This window comes from Heloderma suspectum, chromosome 10, assembly GCF_057233095.1.
Source record: "Heloderma suspectum isolate Gila_16-S chromosome 10, 16-S_ref, whole genome shotgun sequence".
NCBI classification, from domain to species: domain Eukaryota; kingdom Metazoa; phylum Chordata; class Lepidosauria; order Squamata; family Helodermatidae; genus Heloderma; species Heloderma suspectum.
The window spans coordinates 44,871,451-44,894,582 of record NC_139467.1 but is presented as its reverse complement, the minus strand read 5'-3'; the positions used below and the strand labels follow the sequence as shown (position 1 = coordinate 44,894,582).

Genomic DNA, 23,132 nt, shown 5'->3' with positions numbered 1-23,132 from the left:
ACACCTACCTGTCTCTTTGCATTTTCCTCTCCCAGCACGGGTTGCCATGCAGGAAGCTGGAATGTTTGTGGACCTGGAACATCACCATCATGCAGTGAGATAGATGAAAATGGCATTCAATGGATATTGCTAAAGCCATGGAAATAAAATGCACGTCCAGTAGATTCACCCCAGCTCCAAACTGGCCACTTGCACATGAATGGCCAGCCTGGTTAAGGAGAGATGAGGCAGGACAAAGCTATCAACAGTGAGGGGTGGGGGGTGCACAGACTTGGCGGGCGAGAACCTGAGCCCAGAGAAGAAAGCCACATGGGCTCACCACTCCCTCCAGCAACCATGAAGCCTGCACCAGAATTCATATGCACAGAGCTGTCTTTTCCCAGCCAGCTAGCTCAGTATTGTCTGCTCTGACTGGCAGTGACTCTTCAGGGCTTGAGAAGAGGCGCAGGGGGTGGGGGGCTTTCCTATCCCCTCCCGACTGATCCTTTCAGCTGGAACCAGGGACCTCCTGCAGGCAAAGCAGCGCTCCACCGCTGAGCCAACAACCTCCAAGAACCATTTTGAATCTGGCCTAAAAGCTCTCTCTCCCTGTCACATGCACAGGGCCCTAGACCTTCTGCCAGCCAGCACTATGACCCTCACCCTACAGGGCACATCGCCCCCGGATTCGGGCCCAAGAAGTTACATTTCTACACAGAGAAATGTAGAGGCTCAAGGCTGCCCGGGAGCCACACGCTCCTCTAACCGGGAGGCCTTTTCCCCCTAACCTCAGCTGAACAGTCGGCACTCGGGTGGCCCCAGGGAACCCACGCTTGCTTTACTGCTTCCAAGAACAAGCCCTACTACTTGAAATGGGTTCTGGACTAAACACTGGGCCAAAACCAGTCCTGACTTATAGAAGGAAAGGAGACACACAGGTGCACCCCCGGGCCCCATCAAAACTTACTTGTGGGGGAGGCTGTGGGCTGGCTTGGCCTTCGCTGGCACAGGCGGAGGGGGAGCTGCCTTCTTGACAGGAGGAGGATTCGGCTTGGGGGCATCCATCTTCTGCTCCTTTGAGCCTGCAAGACAGGCATGAAGGGAACGCACAAGAACGGCCTGTGACTCCCTACGGATGGCATTTTTTAATCCTTTTCTTACTTTATCCTCAACAGAACCCTCGGAGGGAGGCCGCTAGCATGCAGTTAAGGGTGGGGGGAGAAAAGGTCAATACAGCAGCAGGCCCAACTGGTTGAAAAGCAGGCTGGCCAAAGGGTGCAGCACCAGCAGAGTTGTTCTGGGAGCAGAACAGGGAGGATCAATTCCTGCACCACGTCCCAAACAGAACCTCAGCAGGCCATGGCTAATGCTTTGCCCGTCAGCTGAAGCACATTCAGACAAGACCAACGAGTCCTGTGGACCCTTAAGGCAGAGCCCGGCAACCTCTGGGGGTCAGGGGATGCATTGCCCCTCCCCAGAACCCTGTGCCAGCACTCACTTCCAGGATGCTTCCAAGAGCACAATTCTGCATGCAAAGACACGTTCTCCCCGCGGACGTTGTCTCTCCTTGTAAAATAGCCCTGTTTTTTGCTTCCACCACCACAAGTGCAAGTTCAGTGGTGGGGGCAGGAGGCTGCAAAAGTGGCCAAGGTGGGCTGCATGTTGCTCAGCCCTGCCTTAAAGACCAGCACATTCACTCTGGCATAAGTTTTTGTGGACTATAGCCCACTCCATCAGATGCATGGAGTATTATGGAGAATGTCAAGTTTTTTATAGTACATATGGTGGGGTGGGGAGAAGGATCTTAAACTAAATGCAGAAAGTGCTGACAGTGACAATCACAGTATGAACAGTGGTCATTCACAGTACAGTTGCTGCCAGTGACACAAACATCGGGGCAACAGGTAAGCCAATTAACACATGTAGTGTGGTAAAAATCCTTCTTCCAGATTCAAGCTTCTTGCAATAGAATTGAACTTGCTGATATCAGGTTTTGCTGCCATAGGCTAACATGTCTGCCCTCTGGAAATGTTTTGACACTCCACGACATTGCAGTAGCTTACACAACGGGCTTGCAGCCAACAGGAAAAGGCAAGCTTCCATTGGAGGAGACTTCAGGTACCTCTGAACCTGTTGAAAAATGTGTTACAAGGAAGCAAGCATGCAGATGCCACTGGAACGTTGGTCCCGTAGTGAGAGTCAACTCTCGCCTGCAGCTCTTTCAGCGCACCTTGTTCACCAGATGAGGCTCTCTAGCCTGGGAGGGCCAGGCGGGGGCAACTTGTGCTCCAGGCCCTTGGGAGCTACTGGGCCTCATCAACAGCCTGGCTCAAAGCCCCCCACCCCCCCGCCACGGCACAGCAGGATAGCACCATGTGCAAAACCAGAATTAGGCAGCATCCAGAGAACCCCTCCTGCCTGAGGCCAGCCCTTCTGCAGAGGGGCAGCGAGTGGGTCACGGCTGGGAATAATAGACTCCATTCCATTTTGCAGAGAGGTTTGTTCATATGAGAACGCAAACAAGCTGAAAACCACAGCAGGAAGAGGAAGACACAAAACCTTTGCACTTCTGCCCTCTGTCTCCGTTGTTGCTTAAGGTCTGTTTAAGCCCGATGACAGCAGCACAAAGGCACCTCCCCCCACCCCAAACGGTCAGCTGCCCTCTCACCTTTGTGGTCTCCAGGATGTCTCGTTTCCCCCTTGTTGCCTTGGAGGACTTTCTTCCCTGGCTTGGTGGCTTTTGTAAAAAGGAACAAGAGAAGATGTGGGTGGGAGGGAGGGAGGGTGGGAGGGAGGGAAGACACAAGTGTTGCGCGTGGGGAGGAGGAGGGTGCTTCCATGGCAGAGCCAGTATCAGAAGGGCACTGGGATGCTACTCAAGGACCGGACATATCCCAAAGCATTTCCACACAACACCCCTCTTTGCATTCCTAAGCAGGATTGGGCGGGCGGGGGGGGGGGAGCTCCATGTGCAACCTCATCCCAAACACATGCATGCGCACACAGACATGAACCCAGAGGGTTCCATCCTGCTTGCACTTGGGCATTAATAGAAAGAAGCCAGTTTAGGGCATACATGTGTCATCTATGCCTCAGTTTCCCCAGAGTGGCCAGCTGGACTGGGGCCACTCAATCCTGCTTAGAGAGGAGAACCTGATGGCATTTGCTCCCGCCCCCCCCCCCCCCCGAGTGCTTGTTCCTCACCAGAGTCCTTGCTCCGCGCTGGCACTTTGGTTTTGATCTGCAGAGACACAAGAGCAGGATGACGGGAAGGAAGGAGCTGCTGAGTCACCCAGAACAGCAGCCTCAGCACCTCAGGGCGGCCTGGGCCGGATTCCGCTCATGCACACACTTAGAAGCAGGGGGGAAGGCAACTGAGGGCGCAGCAGCAGCAGCGGCAGGGGAGCCAGAGAAGGAGTCCAGGGGACCTTGGGTGCAGAAATGTCCTCCCTCCGTGGCACCCACTGGCCTGTGCAGACAAATGCTTAGGGAAGGCCACTGCAAGGCTGAGAACTACCCATGCTCTGGAGACCTGCCTGGGGCCCAAGGGTGCCGCCGCTTGTGGGAAAGCGCTGCAGTGCACAGCAGAAGGCCAGGGGACAGGAAGGCAGGCAGGCAGCCCCGAATTGCCCTGAAGGAAGCTGAGGACATCCCCCTCACCACATGGCTCAGAGGCATGACGAAGTTGTCAGGAAAGAGGCCCCTCTTGCCACGGCACTCGCCGTCCCACCAGCCCACGTCCACCGTCTCCTGCAAAGAGAACGGAGAGGAAGGTCAGCTCTGGCCCAGTCGGGGGGGGGGGGGTGTCAGTTCTCTAGCGCACAAGGTCTGATTCAAGGAGCCGGAGCCCTGTTGCTGAAGTATATTCACAGTCAGGAGACCTCGACCATAACCCAAAAGTTCTCCTTCCTGTACACAGGTGGGCACAAACAGAAAAGTGCCTCCTCCCGACTGATGATCACCCAGCCGATCCAGGCTTGCCCCCGAAGTATTCCATTCCTCCCTCCTCTCAGCCAAAGTATCAGGAGTTGTTCTAACTCAAGAAAAATGGTGACGGCCCCTGTCCTTTGACCAGTGAACAAAAGGTTCACCTTTTTAGTGCAAGGAAGAAATTGCTCATTGCGAGCTGCAGGCGTCCCGTCCCCCCCCCCCCCGCACTGAAAAAGTACAAGATAGTTTAATCCTACAGAAGTTGCCTACCGTGGGCCAGGCCCAGAACTGCTCCCCCAAATTCACCAATATTTTGCTCAGCCATTCACCCTCCCTCCAGCCAGCTGCAAAGAGCTCTGTGCGGTCTTCTTTGCACAGTCTAGTCCTGTGCCAAAAAATTCTTCCACATTTTTTTTTTTTTTTACCATTCTCATTCAATTTGATAGAACGGAAATTGCTTTCAAAATGAAATTCAAAGGAGAAGAACATTTCTGAGAAATCCTCCAGCCCAAAGCTGCCACACCCTACCCGGGAGGCTTCTCTAGCCTGCATTTTCCCACCGCTGCCACCCTGCCACACACCACAGCATCCCATCTTGCCTATGATCAAACCGACCCCACCACCTGCCGTATTCCAACAGCCCCCTCCAGGATCAATAATGCACCTATTTGCATCTAGAGTTGCCAGAAGCACCCCAATATCTCATCCCCACCACCTACAGCAGAGACCACAGCAATGTTGTCGTTGTTATTATCATCCTTGTTGCCGCCCCCCACCCCAGTTCGCTGCCTGGAGGATGCTGGGAGTTGTAGTCCAACAGTCTGGATGGCACCAGATTGAGGAAGCCTGCACTATACATTCCTGAAGGTGTCTGACCCTGCAATGCTATGTACGGGAGGCAGTCCCATACACAGGGTTGGACTCGATGGCCTTACAGGCCCCTTCCAACCCTACTACCCTATGATTCCTCCTGAATGGAGTTTGGGGTCCTTGTGTTTGCCTCACTTCTGAGGAGGCTGAGAGAGGTGTGCACAGGGCCAGTCTTAGGGGTGGGTGAGCTGGGCGGTTGCCCAGGGCACCAAGCCAAGCTGAGTTCAGCGGCTGCAGTTTTTGAATGTACTGTCTGCAGGGAGTGAGGGTGGCAGAAAGCAAGTGTCTGTGAACTTTTCTCAGGGTTCTACAGGTCGTTTGGGTACTAGCTACAAAACAACCTTCCTTCAATTAGCTTTAAAGTATGTTTCCTTTTCAATTTCCACTTCAATGCCATTGTGCCAGGTAAAAATCAGTGGAACACAGCTTTGCTTTGAGGCAACGTTACCAAGCACTTAGCACTTCAAATACTGTAAACACTATAAGCACTATATAAATAATAAAATAAAACTGTAAGATGTAAGGTCAGCTGGATACAGTTTTTATTTATAACTTTTCTTTATTATTTTTAAAGATAAAAATAATGCATATTATAAAATAAAGAATGCTTACCCCCCAAAATAGGAACTGCTACAAAACAAAAAAATATTAAAAGTAAAACCTGTGATAGTTCTGCCGTGTTGCATAGTGCACTGCCACTGGTCAGGATGTGGCTTTTCGAGCTCTGGCTTGTGCAAACTGTAGCACAGTGGCTGAGAGATCAAGGTTTTGAGCAATGTCATTCTTGATGGATGTCGCACCTGCACCAGGCCCCCTAAATCCTCTGGATGGCCCTGCAAAGCTGACCAGGGGGGCGGGGGCACCAAAGGCACTCCTTGCCCAGGGCACTATTTATCCTGGGGCCCAGCCCTGAGTGAGTGAGCGAGTGTGTGTGTGCATGTGTGTGCGTCCTGTCTTTCATTGTGCAATCATCTCTCCGGCCTCCCCAACTTTCTGCAATTCAATTAAAGCCCAGGGGAAGAGGTCATGGTAGAACTCCTCTCCCATGGGGCTTTTTCAGGCATGTAGAGAGGAATGTTAGAAAGAAAACACACACAACACCCTCAGCCACTTCGCAGGGATGAGGTAACTCAAAAACACTACCAAAAACAAATTCAAAATAAATTGTGGCATTCCCTGAGAACAAGGCAGAAAAACAGAAGACTATTTAATGGGCGAAGAAAACTCTTGGGAAATCAGAGGAGAAATTTTGACACAGCACTAGCTCCACTCAGAGCTCAACACAATACTACCACCCCACCCCACCCTGCAACAGGGCATTCAGGGAAGAAAGAGTATTATAAGCATCTGCAGTAAAGACATTTTTCTGAGAAAAGTCCATATATATATATATATATATATATATATATACACACACACACACACACACACATTTAAACCCTAGAAATAAAGCCACTTTACAGATTTTTCTCCAAATATTTTCCCAATGTTTTGTGGTGTCTGCCTTCCCCAAAGCACCCAATACCCTGGAATGATGCTTGGAATGGGGCAGTGGGGACAGTGCAAATTGGGGGCCAGGTTGCCAGCACAGTTGCTGCTGTTGCCACTTGCAGTGGCAGCTCCAAAAGACAAGAACCTTTACAGGAAAAAAAAGTAAACAGCTGTGCTAAAACACCTGACGGTGGTGAGTCCTACCCGTGAGAAACTGTTGGAGAATTTCTCCTCCCCCTGGAGAAGTCTGGTGAAATAGTCTCCCCAGTTTCTCTCCCCACAAGTAGGGTGAAGAAGTTCAAGAGGCCATTGCTCACTGCTCTGCATCCTACCCTGCAAGTGCAAAACGGGGGACGGAGCTCAGCAATTGGCATCAGGTAAGCCTCCACTCTTCCAGAAGCAAGTCTCTAGGGCAGGAGAGCTTCTGCTGGGCCCTCGTGAGCAGAGCAGAGGCCTGGCCAAGGACGGGCCCAGCTCTGCATCCTGCCTCCAGGTGCCAAGCCCTGTCCCACGCCCATGAACAGGGCAGGGGGAGGTTGCCGCCTGGATGCCGCGCTCCTCCGTCCAGCCCACCCTATACTGCACGAACGGAAGCAAGGCAGTGTGCTTGCAGCTCTGAGCTGAAGGGGCTCCCTGAGAGCGGCCATGACACCCACCCCACAGGGCCCCCCGCAACCCTAACCCTCTGGACGGTCCCCACCTTGCTCAACAAGAGGACCAGGTCGCCCTTCCGGAGCAGCAGCTCATCTTCGTGCTCCGGTTCGTAGTCAAACATAGCACGGCAGTACTGGGAGGCGTCGCCTGTAGCTGCAGGGAAGCGCAGGGCAGATGAGACGGGCGGGCGCAGGGCTGGAGCCCGATCTCTGGCTTGCTTCTGACCGAGGGCGCTTCGGGTTGGAGGGCTCCTGCTAGTGCTGACAGTCAGAAAGCCTCATGCCGCTATCCCAACTTTCTGCTTAACGGATTCTCCAAAGGAGGGGAAAGGGCAGAAGCAGCCACAGGAGAAAATGGGAGGGTCGCAAGGGGAAGATGCCACTGCTTGAACACCCCCATCAAATCCGGTGAACGAGTCAGAGCGATAGCACAATAAAAGCCTCGTCTGGAAGCTCCCTGAAGGCTCTTAAGAAATCCGCTGGAATTACGCCTCCGCCAGCTAGCCCCCCCGCCCCGCTTTCCATGCCAGAGAGGGCCTATGAATGAACAGCCTTCAGCCAGATGTTACAACCCACTCACACCGCCCAGTCCAGACTCCAGTGTGGGGCTTCCTCTGTTAGGCCTCCCCTAAGCTGGCCTTGCCCCCAACTTCCCTTCCCCTGCCAGGCCTTTTCAGCGCTGCTGGGATGGGCGGAGGGGTCACAGCCTTGCCCCCCCCCCTCCCCATTGCCTTGGGAAGGCTGCAGCGCCCGGAGCAAAGCCAGCCCCGTGCACCAAGACCTCCTGGCGTCACTCACAGGTTTGCCTGGCCTGGACCACTGGACTCGCTTGGATCTGAGCAGCTGGCTTCTCTGCGGCACTCTCCAGCTGTAGCAGGAACAGGGATGTGGAGGAAGAAAGGGACAAGGAGGCATTTGCACAGCCCTGAGGTGGACGTGGGCGCAAATGCATGTTCCGTACAGCACCCGGCACAACATTCAGCTGCTGCTGTGAAGTGAGCAGAAGCGGGCCTCTCTCCAGAAGGGGGTGGCACATTTGCGCAGTTGTTTCATGATGGGTACACGGCCTCAGGTGGGGGGGGGGGGCGTTGTTCCTAGCCCTACCAATCAAAAAGCCTTGGGCAGCAATTCTCTTTTTTCCTTAACAGAAAAGATGGAAGTGGTGGAAAAACACAGGAAGGGCCATAACTCGGTGGTCACGCCCCTGCACTGCATGTCAGAGTCCCAGGCTCAGTCCCTGGCAGCATCTCCAGGCAGGGCCGGGAAGACAGCACCCTGCCCAAGACCCGGGAGGCCCGTTGCTGCCAGTCGGTGTAATCACAACTACTGAGCCAGATGGACTAGTGGCCTGGATCTGTGTAGGCCAGCCTCCTATAAGGTTACAAGCTGAAGCAGATGTTGCCTGCCCCCCTCCCCACATAAAAGGCCATGAATGAGGCAGGCTGATGGCATGAGAAATGTCTCGCCTGGAAGCACCCCAAGGACTGGACTGAGGTCAGGGGAAAAGAGGCACCGATGCGGGAGTCCATGCAGGGGGCACCGTCCAACGTAGCGGCAGGCTGGTTGTTTCCAAGCCCCAACTCCAAGGCCGCTGTGCCGTCTTCCGCTCACCTTCTCAGGCTCATTGAGAAGGAAGGTCTCGTCAGTCACTTTGGGCCGTTGCTTCGCTGCTCCTCCTTTGGGCTCCGGAAACGTCATATCTGCAAGTGAGAGTTGGGGGAGAGGGGGCACGTTGGCGCGTTTGGGGCACCTGCCATCGCCCCTGCCCTGCTCACACAGGTCTCAACCAGAAACTCCTGATCTTTAGCCCCATGGTGATGCTGTGCCCCATCCTGAATCGCATGGAAGCCCTGGAGTTCAAGAGCACCCCACAGTCATGTAATTCTACCCCCTCACTCTGCCCCATTGCCCCCACTTTCTCTCAAGTAGAGCCCACAAGCTGCAGAGGCACCAGATCTCTCCCCCCTGCCCCTGGCCACCCCTATACCCGCACTCCCCACCTGGAGGTCGGCTGCTCAGCTCTTGCACAAAGTTGGAGGGGAAGGCGCCAAGTTGCCCGCTCTTCTTGCCCAGCCACCAGCCATCCTCAATCTGTGGAGGAGGAGGAGGAGGAGGAGACGCCCGCTGGCACTCAGGGAGGACCCCTCTCTGCACAAGGCCCCGCTGACCCACCCACGGAACAGAAAGCGGCAACGGTCCAATGGCAATAAAGGAAGAAACAAATGGCTAGAAGACAGGACGGATTAAAAGGCCTCTCTCTCAACACAGAACTCCCCCCCCCCCAGTCCATAACAATCCACACCTGGCAAAGTCCGTAACACAGGCATGCTCCCCTCCTAGGGCCAGTGAGTGGCCAAAGGGGTCATTCCCCACATTTCACAGCTTGTGAGTGAAGAACCTTTTCCTCAAAGATTGTCTGAGCCGGGTGCACGGCAAGCCCTAGAAATAGACCCTTCTCCGTTTACACTACGCTTAGCCTGGCTTCAGTTCTCTTCAGGGAAGGGTGAGGGGAGACAGGCAGTCGGGAACAGTCGCAGCACCCCCGCCCCAACACACACACAGCAACTGAACCATAACTCTCAGGATTCTATCAGGGTCCTCACAAACTATATAAATAAGAGGCACACGCTTGTTATTTTGCGTTTTTGCTTGCCCCTCCACTGCCTTCACAGTGCTCGGGAGGGCTCACAGCACGTTAAAAACAAAATATACTGCAGAACCGGCAAGCTGCGCTCTGCTCCGTTAAAGCCTCTGATGCGCAAGGCCAGACTCGGCTGGCGCTCCAGAGCCAGGCGCAAGAGATGCCGCGCCCGCGCCCGCGCCCGGCCAACCCCCACGCGAAGCTCACGGAGAAGGAACTGCTCCGCCCTCTCTGCGGCTGGGGCCCCGGGCGGGGCGGGGGGCGGGGCGGCCGCCCTCCCCGCCCCCTCCCCGCCCACACAGCTCCGGCGGCAGGCAGGCGCCTTCCTCGCTCGCACACGCCGCTCCTGCTGCCACACGCGGGGGGGGGGCAGAGTCTCAGCCTTCCGCCCGCCCTCGCCCCGCCTCACCTCCTCCAAGATCTGCACCAGCTCCCCAGGGCGCAGCTCCAGCTCATCTTCCTTGGCCGGGACGTAGGGGAAGGTGGCCCGGCCCCAGCGCTGCTGCACCGCGGGCGGCTTCTTCACAGCCCGGGCTGCGGAAAGGCAAAGGCAGAAGGGGCCGCATCAGCGGGGGCGGGGAGGCGCTCCGCGCCCAACGGGAGACACGCGCAAACACAGGGCCGCAGCCGGCCTGGAGGGGGCACCGCCACCCGAGCGCGCAGCCCGGGCACGGCTCTCCCCGCGGCCTAAACGGGGCTCGGAGGAAGCGCGTGCCTGAGCGCGGCAGCTCGCGGGGGGGTGGCGCGCGTTCCCCGGCCAGCGATCCTGGCCAAGGAGGTGGGCGACTGTCCGTGGGCCTCTCGCCATCTTTGCTCGCATTCTTCGGGTGCGACCCAGTGGAGCCAAGAGAGTCGACAGGGCCGCCGCGCCCGCTCCCCCTCCGCCCGCCCGGTTTTAGGCCCATTTAGCCCCCGCATCCTGTTCCAGCACAGGGCCTCTAGGAACACCACTTCCGCGAGGAGAACGCCGGTCTTGCAGGCTGAAGCGGCCGCGCGCGCCCCCTCTGCGCACACACGTCGCAGTGCCAAGGGGACGAGAGGCGCCGGTTAAACCGATTTCGAACAGGGCTGGGCGGCAGCGCAGCGTGGACAGGAGCCGGCGCGGCGGGACGGCCCTCCCTCCGCCCCGAGCACGCGCGGCGCCATCCAGAAAGGGGCCCCATTCGCTTCCCGCGCAGGAAAGGCCAGCGGCGCCGAGCGCGCCGGCGCCCCCTCGCTCCCGCCTCGCCGGTGGCCCGCGTGCTCCCGCCCGCTCGCGGCGCGTCGGCGGGAGGGGCGCGCGCGTCGCGCTCCTTACTGTGGCTCCATCGAGGGCAGCTGTTCCTCCGTTGCCCTTACGCTGAAGGCCGCCCCCCGCCCCACTCACCACTGCGGAGCGATCGGGGGTACCGCTGGGCGCCGTCCGCTCGGAGGCTCGCTGGGATTTCCTGGGGGAGAGCAGGGCGCGCGTGACCAAGAGCGCGGAGCTGCTCGGGCCGGGCCGAGGAGAGCCGCGGGAGGGGGGCGGGCCCGGCCTCGCGGCGCCCCCTCCCTGCGCAGGCACAGCGCCGGAGGAGCCCGCCGCGCAGGGCTGCGGCCCGGTAGGCGGCGCGCGCGGACGCGCACCTCGAACACGAAGAAGCGGGAGCGCCGCCGCTACGCGCGCCGGACCCCGAAAAGCGGCCCCTGCGCGGCTCCCAAAGCCTCCGAGGACCACCGGCGGGGGCCTTGCGGGGGGGGAGCAGCAGGCGCGGGAGCCGCTCCCGGGCGCCTCGGACGAGGCTTCGGGGTCCCGCCCGGACAGCCCCGGGACGCCGCTCTTGCCGCGCCCCTGTTGCAGCTCACGCGCCATCTCCTCCCACGGCGGCCTGGGCAGCAGCGCCAGCCCCGGGGGGAAAGAGCCCAGGAGCCCTCCGGCCCCTTTCCCGAGAAACACCGCGAGGGGCTGGAGCGGGCGTCGCCATCGCCCGGGCGGAACACCTGAGGAAGCTCCACCCGCTGCAAGGGGGAGGCAGTCAGGCGTTATCCTCTTAGCCCGAGGCGAGGCGAGGCGAGAACGCCTCTTCTCCCCTCACCCAGCGAACGAGGCGGCCGCGCGGGGCCGAAGCAGCCATCCTGGACAGCGAGGCTCGGGAGCCGCCATTGCCCGCGAATATATAGGTGATGGTAAGGGGCGTGGCCTCAGCGAGGCACACCCTTTGCCGTGCGAAGCAAAATGGGGTAACTGCTGGTTCGTCCCCCTCAAGTACCTTGGGAATTGTAGTTCGATGTGGCAACAAACCTACGTCCACATAGAGGCCCGCAATATCCTCTCCAAATCGCAGTTCCCAGAGTGCCTTGGGACATATCAGGTCAAATCGGATTTAAGCTTCCAACTATTTGCTGCCATAATAGTTGAGGGGCTTTTTTAATTAAGAAAAACGAGAAGTGATATTCTCCAGATGAGAGCTCATGCAGTCTGTTGGAGAAACTGGAATGAACATGGGTTCAAATTCGACCATGAACCCACTGGGTGGTTATGGCTGGGTAGTCTGAGCCTCAGTTTGTCAACTGTAAAATGGGTCTGTTAACACTTTGCTATAGAAGTGATGATGATGCATAGATACTGAAGTCTGAATCTGCTTCCTGCTTCCTTTCATCTCTCCACCTCACAGACCTACAAAATGCCTCCTATCCTGACTCTAAGGATTGCTTACTGGATTGGATTCTAGCAAGCCATTCAGCAAAGAACTGGTAACTCCACAGCCATGAAACTCTAGGAAATTCACCAGTGCCAATACAATTGGCTTCCTGTTTGCTAAGAGGAGTGGAGGGATCCTGTGACAGAGGGGAGTAGGGAAGCCCCTGAGAATGATTTGGAGGCTCTGAGGGAAATCCAGGCTGGATGCCGTGAAAGGAGAAGGATCCACAACATTTTACGGCATGAAGCTGCTTCCCAGGGTGGAAGTGCCTGCTGTTTATGTGCACCTATGGGTCCCCCAAACCCACAGGCTGTCCCCTTTGTTTATGTCACAGAATGGCAGGGGCAAAGCCAAGGGGGCACCCCTGACCTCCCACCATGAAGGCGGACTCTAGCATATTCTAGGCACCTACTGCATCATAGGAAGAGCCATTGATGGCAGCCATTTTCATCGAAAGAAGGAGCCCTGCAGACTCTTTTGCCAGCCAAGCTGCAAGAACCTGCAAGCCGAGTGCAAAGTCGAGTGGCAGCAAGCGCAGACCCTGGGGAGAGCTGCCTCTGTCAGGCGATGGCCATACAAGCTTCATGCAAGTGGCCTCGCAGCCCTCCATGGGCATTCCGTGTGTGGAGATGGACAGCTGTGGGGAGGGCTTCCACTGGACCTACCCCCATGCCACACTAGGCCTTCATGTGTTCAAGACCACATCTACCCAGTGCCCCACAGGCTCACACCCAGCGCGCAGAAGAATCTGAGCCAAACCCTACAGTTAGGCCAGCGGATGCGGAGGGGGGGAGGGGAGGGGAGGGGAGGGGGGGGAGGCAGCAGCAGCGCCCCTTCCTAGGCATCCCTCCTCACACATGCACACACAGCCGTGCCCACATTTCCTTGCTGCTGGCCCGGCCTGGCTGACTGCCCCACCTGGCCCCTTCCCCCAAGGTGTCACTGCCAGTGCCAGTGGGAAAGGTGAGCAGGCAGAGGCCCCTGCCCCAGAAGTCCCTGTGCACAGGCACACGCTGCTCTGCGCCGACGGGCATCCTGGCACTGCCGCTTTGAGCAAGCAGTTCGCAGGGGCCAGGCAAATCACTGAGCACATGGCAGCAAGACGTTGGAGGACAGAGCGGTGTGCCGCGTGGCCTGCCCTGCGCCCTGGAAGCTGCCCCGCTGCCCTCATGGGCGGTGGTGCTGAGATCCAAGGGCGGCTTTTCTGTGTTGCTGCTCTGAAGATATTTTTATTATTAATAAAATCAGCCCTCTTGTCATGGTCAGATCAGCTCCTATTGAGGTTCAGCCTGACAGCAGCATTTCCCCTCTGCAAGGGTGGGGGGCCTATGAAGAGGGTCCGCCCCCAGGGGCCAATGGATTTCCAGAGGGCTCTAGGGTGGTCCTGGCTGATATGGCTGGCGTGCCTGTCAACACCCTGGTCAATGGGTGGAATGCAGAAATGACCTGCGCAGTTGACATGAGTGCTCCTGAGCGCCTTCTCTGCAGCAGAGCTCATACAGCTCCTTAGTAGACCCCAGAGGTGAGAGCAATGAAACAACATAGGAGACGGCTTGAGTGCAGATAGAGAAAAACTGGTGGATGCAGTTGAAGACAGGTGTGTGCCTATTAGCAGGTACATTCAGTGGCAGCAAGGATGGCAAAGAAACAACTGCCTCTGTTGAATCTTCCCTGTGCCACCCAGCAGAGCTTTTCAGGGTCATCCAGAGCCAATTACATGCTGGCCCTAAGGACACTGTTGTTGTTGTTGTTCAGTCATTCAGTCGTGTCCGACTCTTCGTGACCCCATGGACCATGGCACGCCAGGCCTTCCTGTCCTGCGCTCTCTCCCGGAGCGTGCTCAAGTTCATATTCATTGCATCGGTGATGCTATCTAGCCATCTCATCCTCTGCCGTCCCCTTCTCCTTTTGCCTTCAGTCTTTCCCAGCATCAGGGTCTTTTCCAGAGAGTTTTCGCATTAGGTGGCCAAAATATTTGAGCTACAGCTTCAGTATCTGTCCTTCCAATGAGCAGTAGTCAAGGTTGATTTCCTTTAGGATGGACTGATTTGACCTCCTTGCAGTCCAGGGGACTCGTAAGAGTCTTCTCCAGCACCACAGTTCGAAAGCATCAATTCTTCGGCGCTCAGCCTTCCTTATAGTCCAGCTCTCACAGCCATACGTTACTACTGGGAAAACCATAGCTTTGATTAGACGGACCTTTGTTGGCAAGGTGATGTCTCTGCTTCTTACTATGCTGTCTAGGTTTGCCATAGCTTTCCTCCCAAGGAGCAAGCGTCTTTTAATTTCATGGCTACAGTCACCGTCTGCGGTGATCTTGGAGCCCAAGAAAGTAAAATCTGTCACTGCTTCTATTTCTTCCCCTTCTATATGCCAGGAAGTGATGGGGCCTGATGCCATGATCTTCGTTTTTTGAATGTTGAGTTTCAAACCAGCTTTTGCACTCTCCTCTTTCACCCTCAACAAGAGGCTCTTGAGATAGGGGCTCATCTTCCGGCGTCATATCTTTTAGCCTTGTCATACGTTCCATGGGGTTTTCTTGGCAAGAATACTGGAGTGGGTTGCCATTTAGTTTTTTTAATGTTGAGTTTCAAACCAGCTTTTGCACTCTCCTCTTTCACCCTCAACAAGAGGCTCATGAGATCCTCTTCGCTTTCTGCCATTAGGGTGGTATTGTCTGCGTATCTGAGGTTGTTGATAATTCTCCCGGCAATCTTAATTCCGACCCGTGATTCATCCAACCCAGCGTTTCTCATGATATACTCTGCATGTAAGTTAAATAAGCAGGGTGACAATATGCAGCCTTGTCGTACTCCTTTCCCAATTTTGAACCACTCGGGTGTTCCATGTCTGGTTCTTACTGTTGCTTCTTGACCCTCGTACAGGTTTCTCAGGAGACAGGTAAGGTGTTCTGGTACTCCCAGCACTTTAAGAATTTGCCACAATTTGTTGTGATCCACACAATCAAAGGCTTTAGCGTAGTCAATGAAGCAGAAATAGACGTTTTTCTGGAATTCTCTTGCTTTCTCCATGATGCAGCGAATGTTGGCGATTTGATCTCTAGTTCCTCTGCCTCTTCGAAACCCCGCTTGTACTTCCGGTAGTTCTCGGTTCGCATACTGCTGAAGCCTAGCTTGTAGGATTTTGAGCATCACCTTGCTGGCATGTGAAATGAGCGCAATTGTGTGGTAGTTTGAACACTCTTTGGTGTTGCCCTTCTTTGGAATTGGAATGTAAACTGACCTTGGTCTTGCGGCCATTGTTGAGTGTTCCAAATTTGTTGGCATATTGAATGCAGCACTTTAACAGCATCATCTTTTAGGATTTTAAATAGCTCAGCTGGAATACTGTCATCTCCGCTAGCTTTGTTGTTAGTAATGCTTCCTAAGGCCCACTTGACTTCACTCTCTAGGATGTCCGGCTCAAGTTCAGTGGCCGCACTGTCATGGCTATCAGGGACATTAAGATCTTTCCTGTATAGTTCTGTGTATTCTTTCCACCTCTTCTTAATCTCATCTTTCTCACCTCTTCTGTTAGGTCCCTGCTTTCTTTGTCCTTTATCATGCCCGTCTTTGCACAAAACGTTCCCTTGAGATCTCCGATTTTCTTGAAGAGATCTCTAGTCTTTCCCATTCTGTTGTTTTCCTCGATTTCTTTGCATTGTTCATTTAAGAAGGCCTTCTTGTCTCTCCTGGCTATTCTCTGGAACTCTGCATTCAGTTGGATATATCTTCCCCTTCCTCCCTTGCTTTTCGCTTCCCTTCTTTCCTCAGCTACCTGTAAAGCCTCATCAGACAGCCACTTGGCTTTCTTGCATTTCTTTTTCTTTGGGATGGATTGAGTTGCTGCCTCCTGAACAATGTTATGGACCTCCGTCCATAGTTCCTCAGGCACTCTGTCTATCAGGTCTAATCCCTGAAAGGACACTGTGGACCCATCTAAGGCCCACTGTGACACACCTGCCAGGCACTTCCAGGAAAGTCTCTTGCATCCACCAGGACTTAGACACCAGTGTTATTGCAGGTGAATCAGGTGAGGTGTCCAGAGCACCTTGTCCAGTTTTCTTGGATGAGTTTCAGTTGGTACAGCTTGATGATGTTGACAAGGTGCTTGGACAGGTTCATGCAACCACTTCCATACTGGATTCTTGCCCCTCTTGGCTTATAAAAGCCAGTAGAGAGGGAACAGCAGGCGGGCCAGGGAGGTGATAAATGCCTCCTTGCAAGAGGGAATGGTCCCGAGCCACCTGAAGGAGGCAGGGGTGAAACCACTCCTGAAGAAATCCTCTGTAGACCAGGAGGATCCTAGTGACTTTAGGCGGATAGCAAATGTTCCTTTCCTGGGCAAGGTCCTTGAGTGGGTGGTAGCCAACCAGCTCCAGATACTCTTGGATGAGACCAAGTATTTGGATCCATTTCAGTCAGGGTTGAGGCCTGGTTTTGGCACGGAAACAGCCTTGGTCTCCCTGTATGATGACCTGTGTCAGGAGAGAGACACAGGGAGTGTGACCCTGTTGATACCCCTGGATCTCTCAGTGGCTTTTGATACCATCAACCGTGGCATCTTTCTGGGGTGACTGTCTGAGCTGGGAGTGGGAAGCACTGCATTGCAGTGGTTCTGCCCCAACTTGAATGACCAGCTCCAGCAGGTAGTGCTTGGGGAATATTGCTCGGCCCCATGGATTCTCTAGCATGGGATTCCTCAGGGGTTGGTTTTGTCCCCCATGCTAATTCAATATCTACATGAAACATCTGAGTAGAGTCATCCAGAGTTTTTGAGTGCATTGCCATCAGTATGCTGATGACACGCGGCTCTACTTCTCCCTTTCATCTTCATCAGGTGAGGCTGTGGATGTGCGAGATCGGTGCCTGGCTGCATAAGGACTGAACAAGGGCTAATAAACTAGCTCAATCCAGACAAGACTGAGAGGTGCTAGTGGGTGGTTCTTCTGACTGGATGGAGGGTGCTCAACCTGTTCTGCATAGGGTTGCACTCCCCCTGAAGCAGGTTCGTAGCTTGGGGCTTCTAGAGCCATCTCTGTCACTTGAGGCTCAGGTGGCCACAGTGGCGCAGAGTGCCTTCTACCACCTTCGGTTGGTGGCCCAGCTACACCCCTATCTGGACAGAGATAACCTGGCTTCAGTAAACTATGCTCCAGTAACCTCCAAGTTAGATTACTGCAATGCACTCTATGTGGGGCTGCACTTGAAGACTGTACGGAAGCTGCAGCTTGTGGAAAATGTGGCAGCCAGATTAATAACTGGGACCAGAAGGTCTGAGCATATTACAACCAATTCTGGCCTACTTGCATTGGCTGCCTGTATATTTCCGAGTCAAATTCGAGGTGTTGTTTTCAACCTATAAAGTATTACAAGGCTCGGGACTGCACCTCTCCTCTACCTGGACACTACAATCGACATCCAAGGCCTTCCTCTGAGTGCCTCCTCTGAGGGAGGTGCAGACCTTTGGCAAAAAGGGAGAGGGCTTTCTCAGTGGTAGCCCCCCAATTATGGAATGATCTCCCCACTGAGGCCCACCTGGCACCAACACTGTCATCTTTTCAGTGCCAGATTTAGACTGCCCTCTACTCCCAGTCATTTAATGGCTTATGATGGGGCATTTATTGGGTCTAGTACTTTATTGAAATTGTTTAGCTCTGTAAATTTTTTAAATTTTGCATGTTAAAAATTTTATAGTATGTTTTATTATATTTGTAGTTTGTAATGTTTTTGAACTGCTCAAAGAACTTTAGCTGTTGGATGGTATAGAAATTTTGAAAATTATCATCACCACCACCACCACCACCACAAGAACATGCAAAGGGGTGGCTTTGGGGTATTCTCAGAGCTTGCTGCTGAGTTCAAAAGATTATTTTTCTGTGTGGCTCTGAGGATATCATCAAATCTATTGTTGTTGATGTTGTGTGGCTGTGTGCGTTCCCCCGCACCCCACTCCACACTGTTTTGCACTCCTGATCTTAAAGTCACTTGATTCTCTATGCAATGGGAGCTGTTGCTGGAACAGGAGAACGTGGGTCCAAAGGAGTGCTTTTGTGTGGCTGTGTGAATTCTCCGCTTTGCACTCAAGTCCGTCAAGTGCACATGCCTCAGTCCCCGCTTCCTGAGGGATGGGTTGCTGGCTCCTGGGCATTCAAAAGACTGTTCCACCTCTGGTGGTCCTGCCTTCTGTCCCCCCAGCTCCAATGGCCACCAGCTGCCACCGGTTGGGTTTGGAACCTTACATGGCTCTGCTGGATGTGGCCATTTGTAGCCTGTTCTGTTGCACCCAGCCAGCCAGCTCCCTGCTTGAACAGCCTTCTGAGGGGCTGGGTGGCAGGCTCATGGGCAAACATTGGCAGGAGGCAGCAGGTGACCAGGGGTGTGGCACATACTTTGCTGGGTGGAACAGGAGACGGGCCACATCTCGCCCAGTTCCATGCAGCTTTCCTGTGGCTCATCACTTAAACAAATTCTCAGGGAATAATTTGCACTCTTTGGCCACAAACTCCTCCTGAATGAAAATATCTAGTTGGTTCCCTCTCCAGAAATAAGCAGAGATGCAGCAATCCCAGCTAAAGAGGGAGAAATGTGGGGGTGGGGGGGAACATGCAGTACAATGCAACATCATCGAATCATAGAACAGTAGGGTTGGAAGGGGCCTACAAGGCCATCGAGTCCAACCCCCTGCTCAATGCAGGAATCCAAATCAGAGCATCCCTGACAAGTGGCTGTCCAGCTTCGTCTTGTATGCCTCCAGTGTGGGAGAGTCATCACATTTAACAGAAAATATAACAAGGGGCTACATATTTCAGGCAACATGAGCAATTTATTTTGCAGAGGCTAGAGCCCCAGTATATCCCAAGCTAAATAGATTTCTCCTATCTGTAGCACAGATAACCCCATGCGTTTAGAATTTTGATGTTGAGCTATTTATGGAGTGAATATAAATATGCACAGAACATGGTAACTCCAGGGCTTGAAACCAAGCAGAGTGTGGCAGGGTGCAGATGGAAGAGGGGCCCGGCTGTTTTCAGGAGAGCAAAACAGAGATGCCCTAAGACCCAGACATCATTCCCCCAACAACCAGCAATGTGGTTTTCAGCCAGGAGGGCCCCTTAGGTAGGAACTCCTCCTTTGCTTCTCATTTCTGCCTGTGGTTCTGGGCCCCACAGGTCAAGGCTCAGTTCTGCTTTGGATGTCCTTCCCTCTGGCCTGGGGGCTTTTCTCCCAAATACGTTTGGAGGTAAAGCCTGTGCGTTGGTGTGCAGATTGTGGTTGCTCAGTAGTGAGACGGGCGGCACCTTGCACGTACTCAGAGGCACTCATTCGAAAGAGGACTTCTCATGTTCAGTGCTGGATTCTGGGACTGAACACAGGTTCCTGGGATAGCAAAAGGCTTTTTCACAGGTGTTCACACCCACAAGTTGCCTCCAGTGGCTGCTCACAGTTTTTGAGAACACACACCTTAAGGCTGCAATCCTGTACACATTTACCTGGGAGTAAGCCCCACTGAAAATCATGGGACTTGCATCTGAGTAGACGCATACATCATTGCCCTGAACAGGAGTCTAAATGTGGCAGTGAGGCCTTCGCCCTGAGCTGGCTCACCTGCACAAACTGCTGAGGGAAGAGCCCCACTCGGCCATCCAGCTCGCCCTGCAGCCACCCCTCTTCCGGGCCTGGCTGCACCTTGCGGATGATGTCTCCAGCCATGGTCTTCAGCTCATCGGCCAGGTGCCCATCAAAGTCCACCAGAACCAAGACCTCTGAGGAGCAAGGGGAGGAGCACAGCGGAAGTGGGCTTCCTCCAAGGCATCAGCAGTGTCGATCGCTCCCCCTGCTGGCGCCACCAAGAGAGACCCACCCAGGCCCCGCTCCCCATCCCCAGCGGACTGGTGGCTCCTTGACCCCAAGGGAGACTCTTGGCTGTGTGGACAGGCTCCCCGTTCCATAAAGCAGCCATGGCTGAACAGCAGCCGCTGGGTGGACCACCCCGAGGGCCCACAGCAACTTCATCGGCATCCCCACGAACCAGATGCCCTCCCTCCCAGGGCTTGAATTGCCGGGGGTGGGGGTGGCGATGTTTAACAAATCCACAAGCCCTGTTGCTCCCTGACGCCTCCCAATGTTAAGAACATCGGAATAACAGAAAAGCCCTAAGGCTGGATCAGACCCAGGGTCCATCTTGCCCAGCATTCTGTGCACACAGTGGCCAACAAGCTGCCCACAGGGAAACCCGCAAGTAGGACAGCAGTGCAACAGCACCCTCCCGCCCATTTTCCACAGAAACTGGTGTATGAAAATACCCCCCACCCCTGAGGCCTTCTAAGACGGTCCTTCCAACGGCAGTCACAGAAGGTAAGGGGGCTAGCAAGGCCCCCTCTCTGCCCACCCCCAATTCAAGCCCAGAACATGGTTGGATCTGGACAGGCAACTGGAATAAGGAATGCCCTACAGACCTGGCAGCGGCCTGCAATCCTCAGCCAGGTGCAGCGCCACAGAGAGACATGGCAGGGCCAAATGATATCCTGATGAGCAAACTAGCTCAAAGTGGGCTAGATGAAACAACGATCCGGTGGATCCACAGTTGGCTACAGAATCGGACTCAAAGAGCGCTTCTCAATGGGACCTTCTCAAACTGGGGAGAGGTAACGAGCGGGGTACCGCAGGGCTCAGTCCTGGGCCCAGTGCTCTTCAACATTTGTATTAATGACTTGGATGGGGAGGTGCAGGGAATGCTGATCACATTTGCAGATGACACAAAATTGGGCGGGATAGCTAATACTTTGGAAGACAGAAACACAATTCAAAGTGATCTGGATAGACAAGAGCATTGGGCAGAAAACAACAGAATGACATTGAATAGGGATAACTGCCAAGTTCTGCACAGAGGAAAAAGAAACCAAATGCACAGTTACAAGATGGGGGATATGTGGCTCAACCACACTACAAGCGAGAAGGATCTTGGAATTGTTGTCGATCCCAAGCTGAATATGAGCCAACAATGTGATGTGGCTGCAAAAAAGGCAAATGCTCTTTTGGGCTGCATTAATAGAAGCATAGCTTCCAAATCCCGGGAAGTACTAGTTCCCCTCTACTCAGCACTGGTGAGGCCTCAACTGGAGTACTGTGTCCAGTTGTGGGCACCGCACTTTAAGAAGGATGCAGACAAACTGGAGAGGGTTCAGAGGAGGGCAACAAAGATGATCAGGGGACTGGAAACAAAGCCCTATGAAGAGAGACTGAAAGAACTGGGCATGTTTAGCCTTGAGAAGAGAAGACTGAGGGGAGATAGGATAGCACTCTTCAAGTACTTGAAAGGTTGTCACAGAGAGGAAGGCCAGGATCTCTTCTTGATCATCCCAGAGTGCAGGACAAGGAATAATGGGCTCAAGTGACAGGAAGCCAGATTCCGGCTGAACATCAGGAGAAACTTCCTGAGTGTTAGAGCAACACGACAATGGAACCCATGACCTAGGGAGGTGGTGGGCTCTCCCACACTGGAGGCGTTCAAGATGAGGCTGGACAGCCACCTGTCGGGGATGCTCTGACTTGGATTCCTGCACTGAGCAGGGGGTTGGACTCGATGGCCTTGTAGGCCCCTTCCAACCCTACTATTCTATGATTCTATAAATCAGGTTCCCCTAGGAGAGCTGTAAAACAGTAGCTGAGGGGGCCACCACAAAGGGTGGGGCGTGATGCCCCCGCCCACCTGTTCTTTGAGCACCCTCTCCTTTCTTAATTATGCCTGAATATAACATCAGAACAATCATGCTTGATTTCCAGATGTGGGCTCTGACTTGCTGAGGGCACGAGGGCTCCGGTGTGTGCTCCACGCACTCACACACACCGAGCTCAGCGAGTGCTGTTTCGTCACTCCAATGGAGGGGACAGTTCTCCACAGGGCGGGGGGCTCTACTGAGGGGGATGCAACAGCATGCAGCCATGCTCTGTGCTCGCATTGGAGCGCTCAGGGCTTTGGATCGGGGTGCTGCTTTCATAACCTTAGGTAGCAAACAGTGCTAAATAAAACCCTATAAAATAAATGCACAAACACACCAGCATGCACACACTTTTTGAGTGATTGTCACTCCCCTTTCAGTAACATGGAACTCGTCCTTTTAACAAAAAGAATGCTCTTTGCAGTGAGTGCAGCACACTGAGGATGCGGACCAAACCTGTCATATTCATCTAGGGCCTTCCTAAGTTCTCAGCATGTTTCCATGTACATAATATACTGAGCAATCATGTACATTAGACGAATATGATTATCCCTGTGGAACAGGTGGGGAGAGGCTGGGACTAAGAGGTGATGCCTTCCTTTAGGCGGCTTGTGGCAGGAATGAGATTCGAACCCTGGCCTTCCTGGCTCAGTTGTTTCACTACCTACTATGCTACACCAGGAATACAATGGGGAGATGTGAACCTACATAAGTGTGCCGTGCATTGCAGTGCTGTGCCAGATGCAGCGAGTGTTGCCACATCTAGAATCCTGTGCCGTAAAGAAATCATGCCAGCACCACTCCCAGTCGAAAGGGCCAGGGGCCTTGTCACATACTTACCCATGGTGACTCCTCCTTTCTCCTTTTCCTGCTGCCTCCTTCGGCATATATCCAGCCAGCAGTGCGTTCCTGGGCGAAGTGGGAGACGGAAACCAGACGCTCCCTTTATGAAGCCAGGAGGGAAGTCCCGTCGGGATAAACCTGGTGCGCACGCAAGAGAGGGATGGGCCCAGACTAGGCAAACAGGTGAGGCGGCTTCCTGAGGGCGCCCAGCAAAGCACAGGGAGGGCTCCAGGCTGCCAGGAGGCAGGACAGCCAGGTCAGGCCAGGCCAGGCGGCTTGCTTGCTCCAAACAGACTGGCACAGCCCAACAATTCCATATATCAAAGTGGAATCCCGGGCTTAGG

At 54.3% G+C, this 23,132-nt stretch overlaps 1 protein-coding gene across 4 annotated transcripts in view; it reads right to left on the bottom strand.

The window, feature by feature from the left end:
* MNMIP1 (manchette microtubule inner protein 1) overlaps positions 1-22,908 on the bottom strand; it is a 28,129-nt gene extending 5,221 nt beyond the window's left edge. The window contains exons 1-14 of one of the 4 annotated variants that reach the window (XM_084816192.1): positions 22,786-22,908; positions 19,832-19,989; positions 10,931-10,991; positions 9,974-10,098; positions 8,924-9,014; positions 8,535-8,623; positions 7,722-7,791; positions 6,971-7,077; positions 6,475-6,603; positions 3,640-3,729; positions 3,184-3,220; positions 2,648-2,716; positions 947-1,061; positions 9-73 (exon numbers count right to left, since the gene is read on the bottom strand). In XM_084816192.1, coding sequence (XP_084672318.1) covers positions 9-73; positions 947-1,061; positions 2,648-2,716; positions 3,184-3,220; positions 3,640-3,729; positions 6,475-6,603; positions 6,971-7,077; positions 7,722-7,791; positions 8,535-8,623; positions 8,924-9,014; positions 9,974-10,098; positions 10,931-10,991; positions 19,832-19,989; positions 22,786-22,789 — 1,210 coding nt within the window. In that variant the 5' untranslated portion in view covers positions 22,790-22,908. Of the gene's footprint in view, positions 1-8; positions 74-946; positions 1,062-2,647; positions 2,717-3,183; positions 3,221-3,639; positions 3,730-6,474; positions 6,604-6,970; positions 7,078-7,721; positions 7,792-8,534; positions 8,624-8,923; positions 9,087-9,973; positions 10,099-10,930; positions 10,992-19,831; positions 19,990-22,785 lie in introns of all 4 variants that reach the window. The other 3 variants (XM_084816193.1, XM_084816194.1, XM_084816195.1) reach the window with 3 other exon arrangements.
* Between the last annotated feature and the right edge of the window lie 224 nt (positions 22,909-23,132).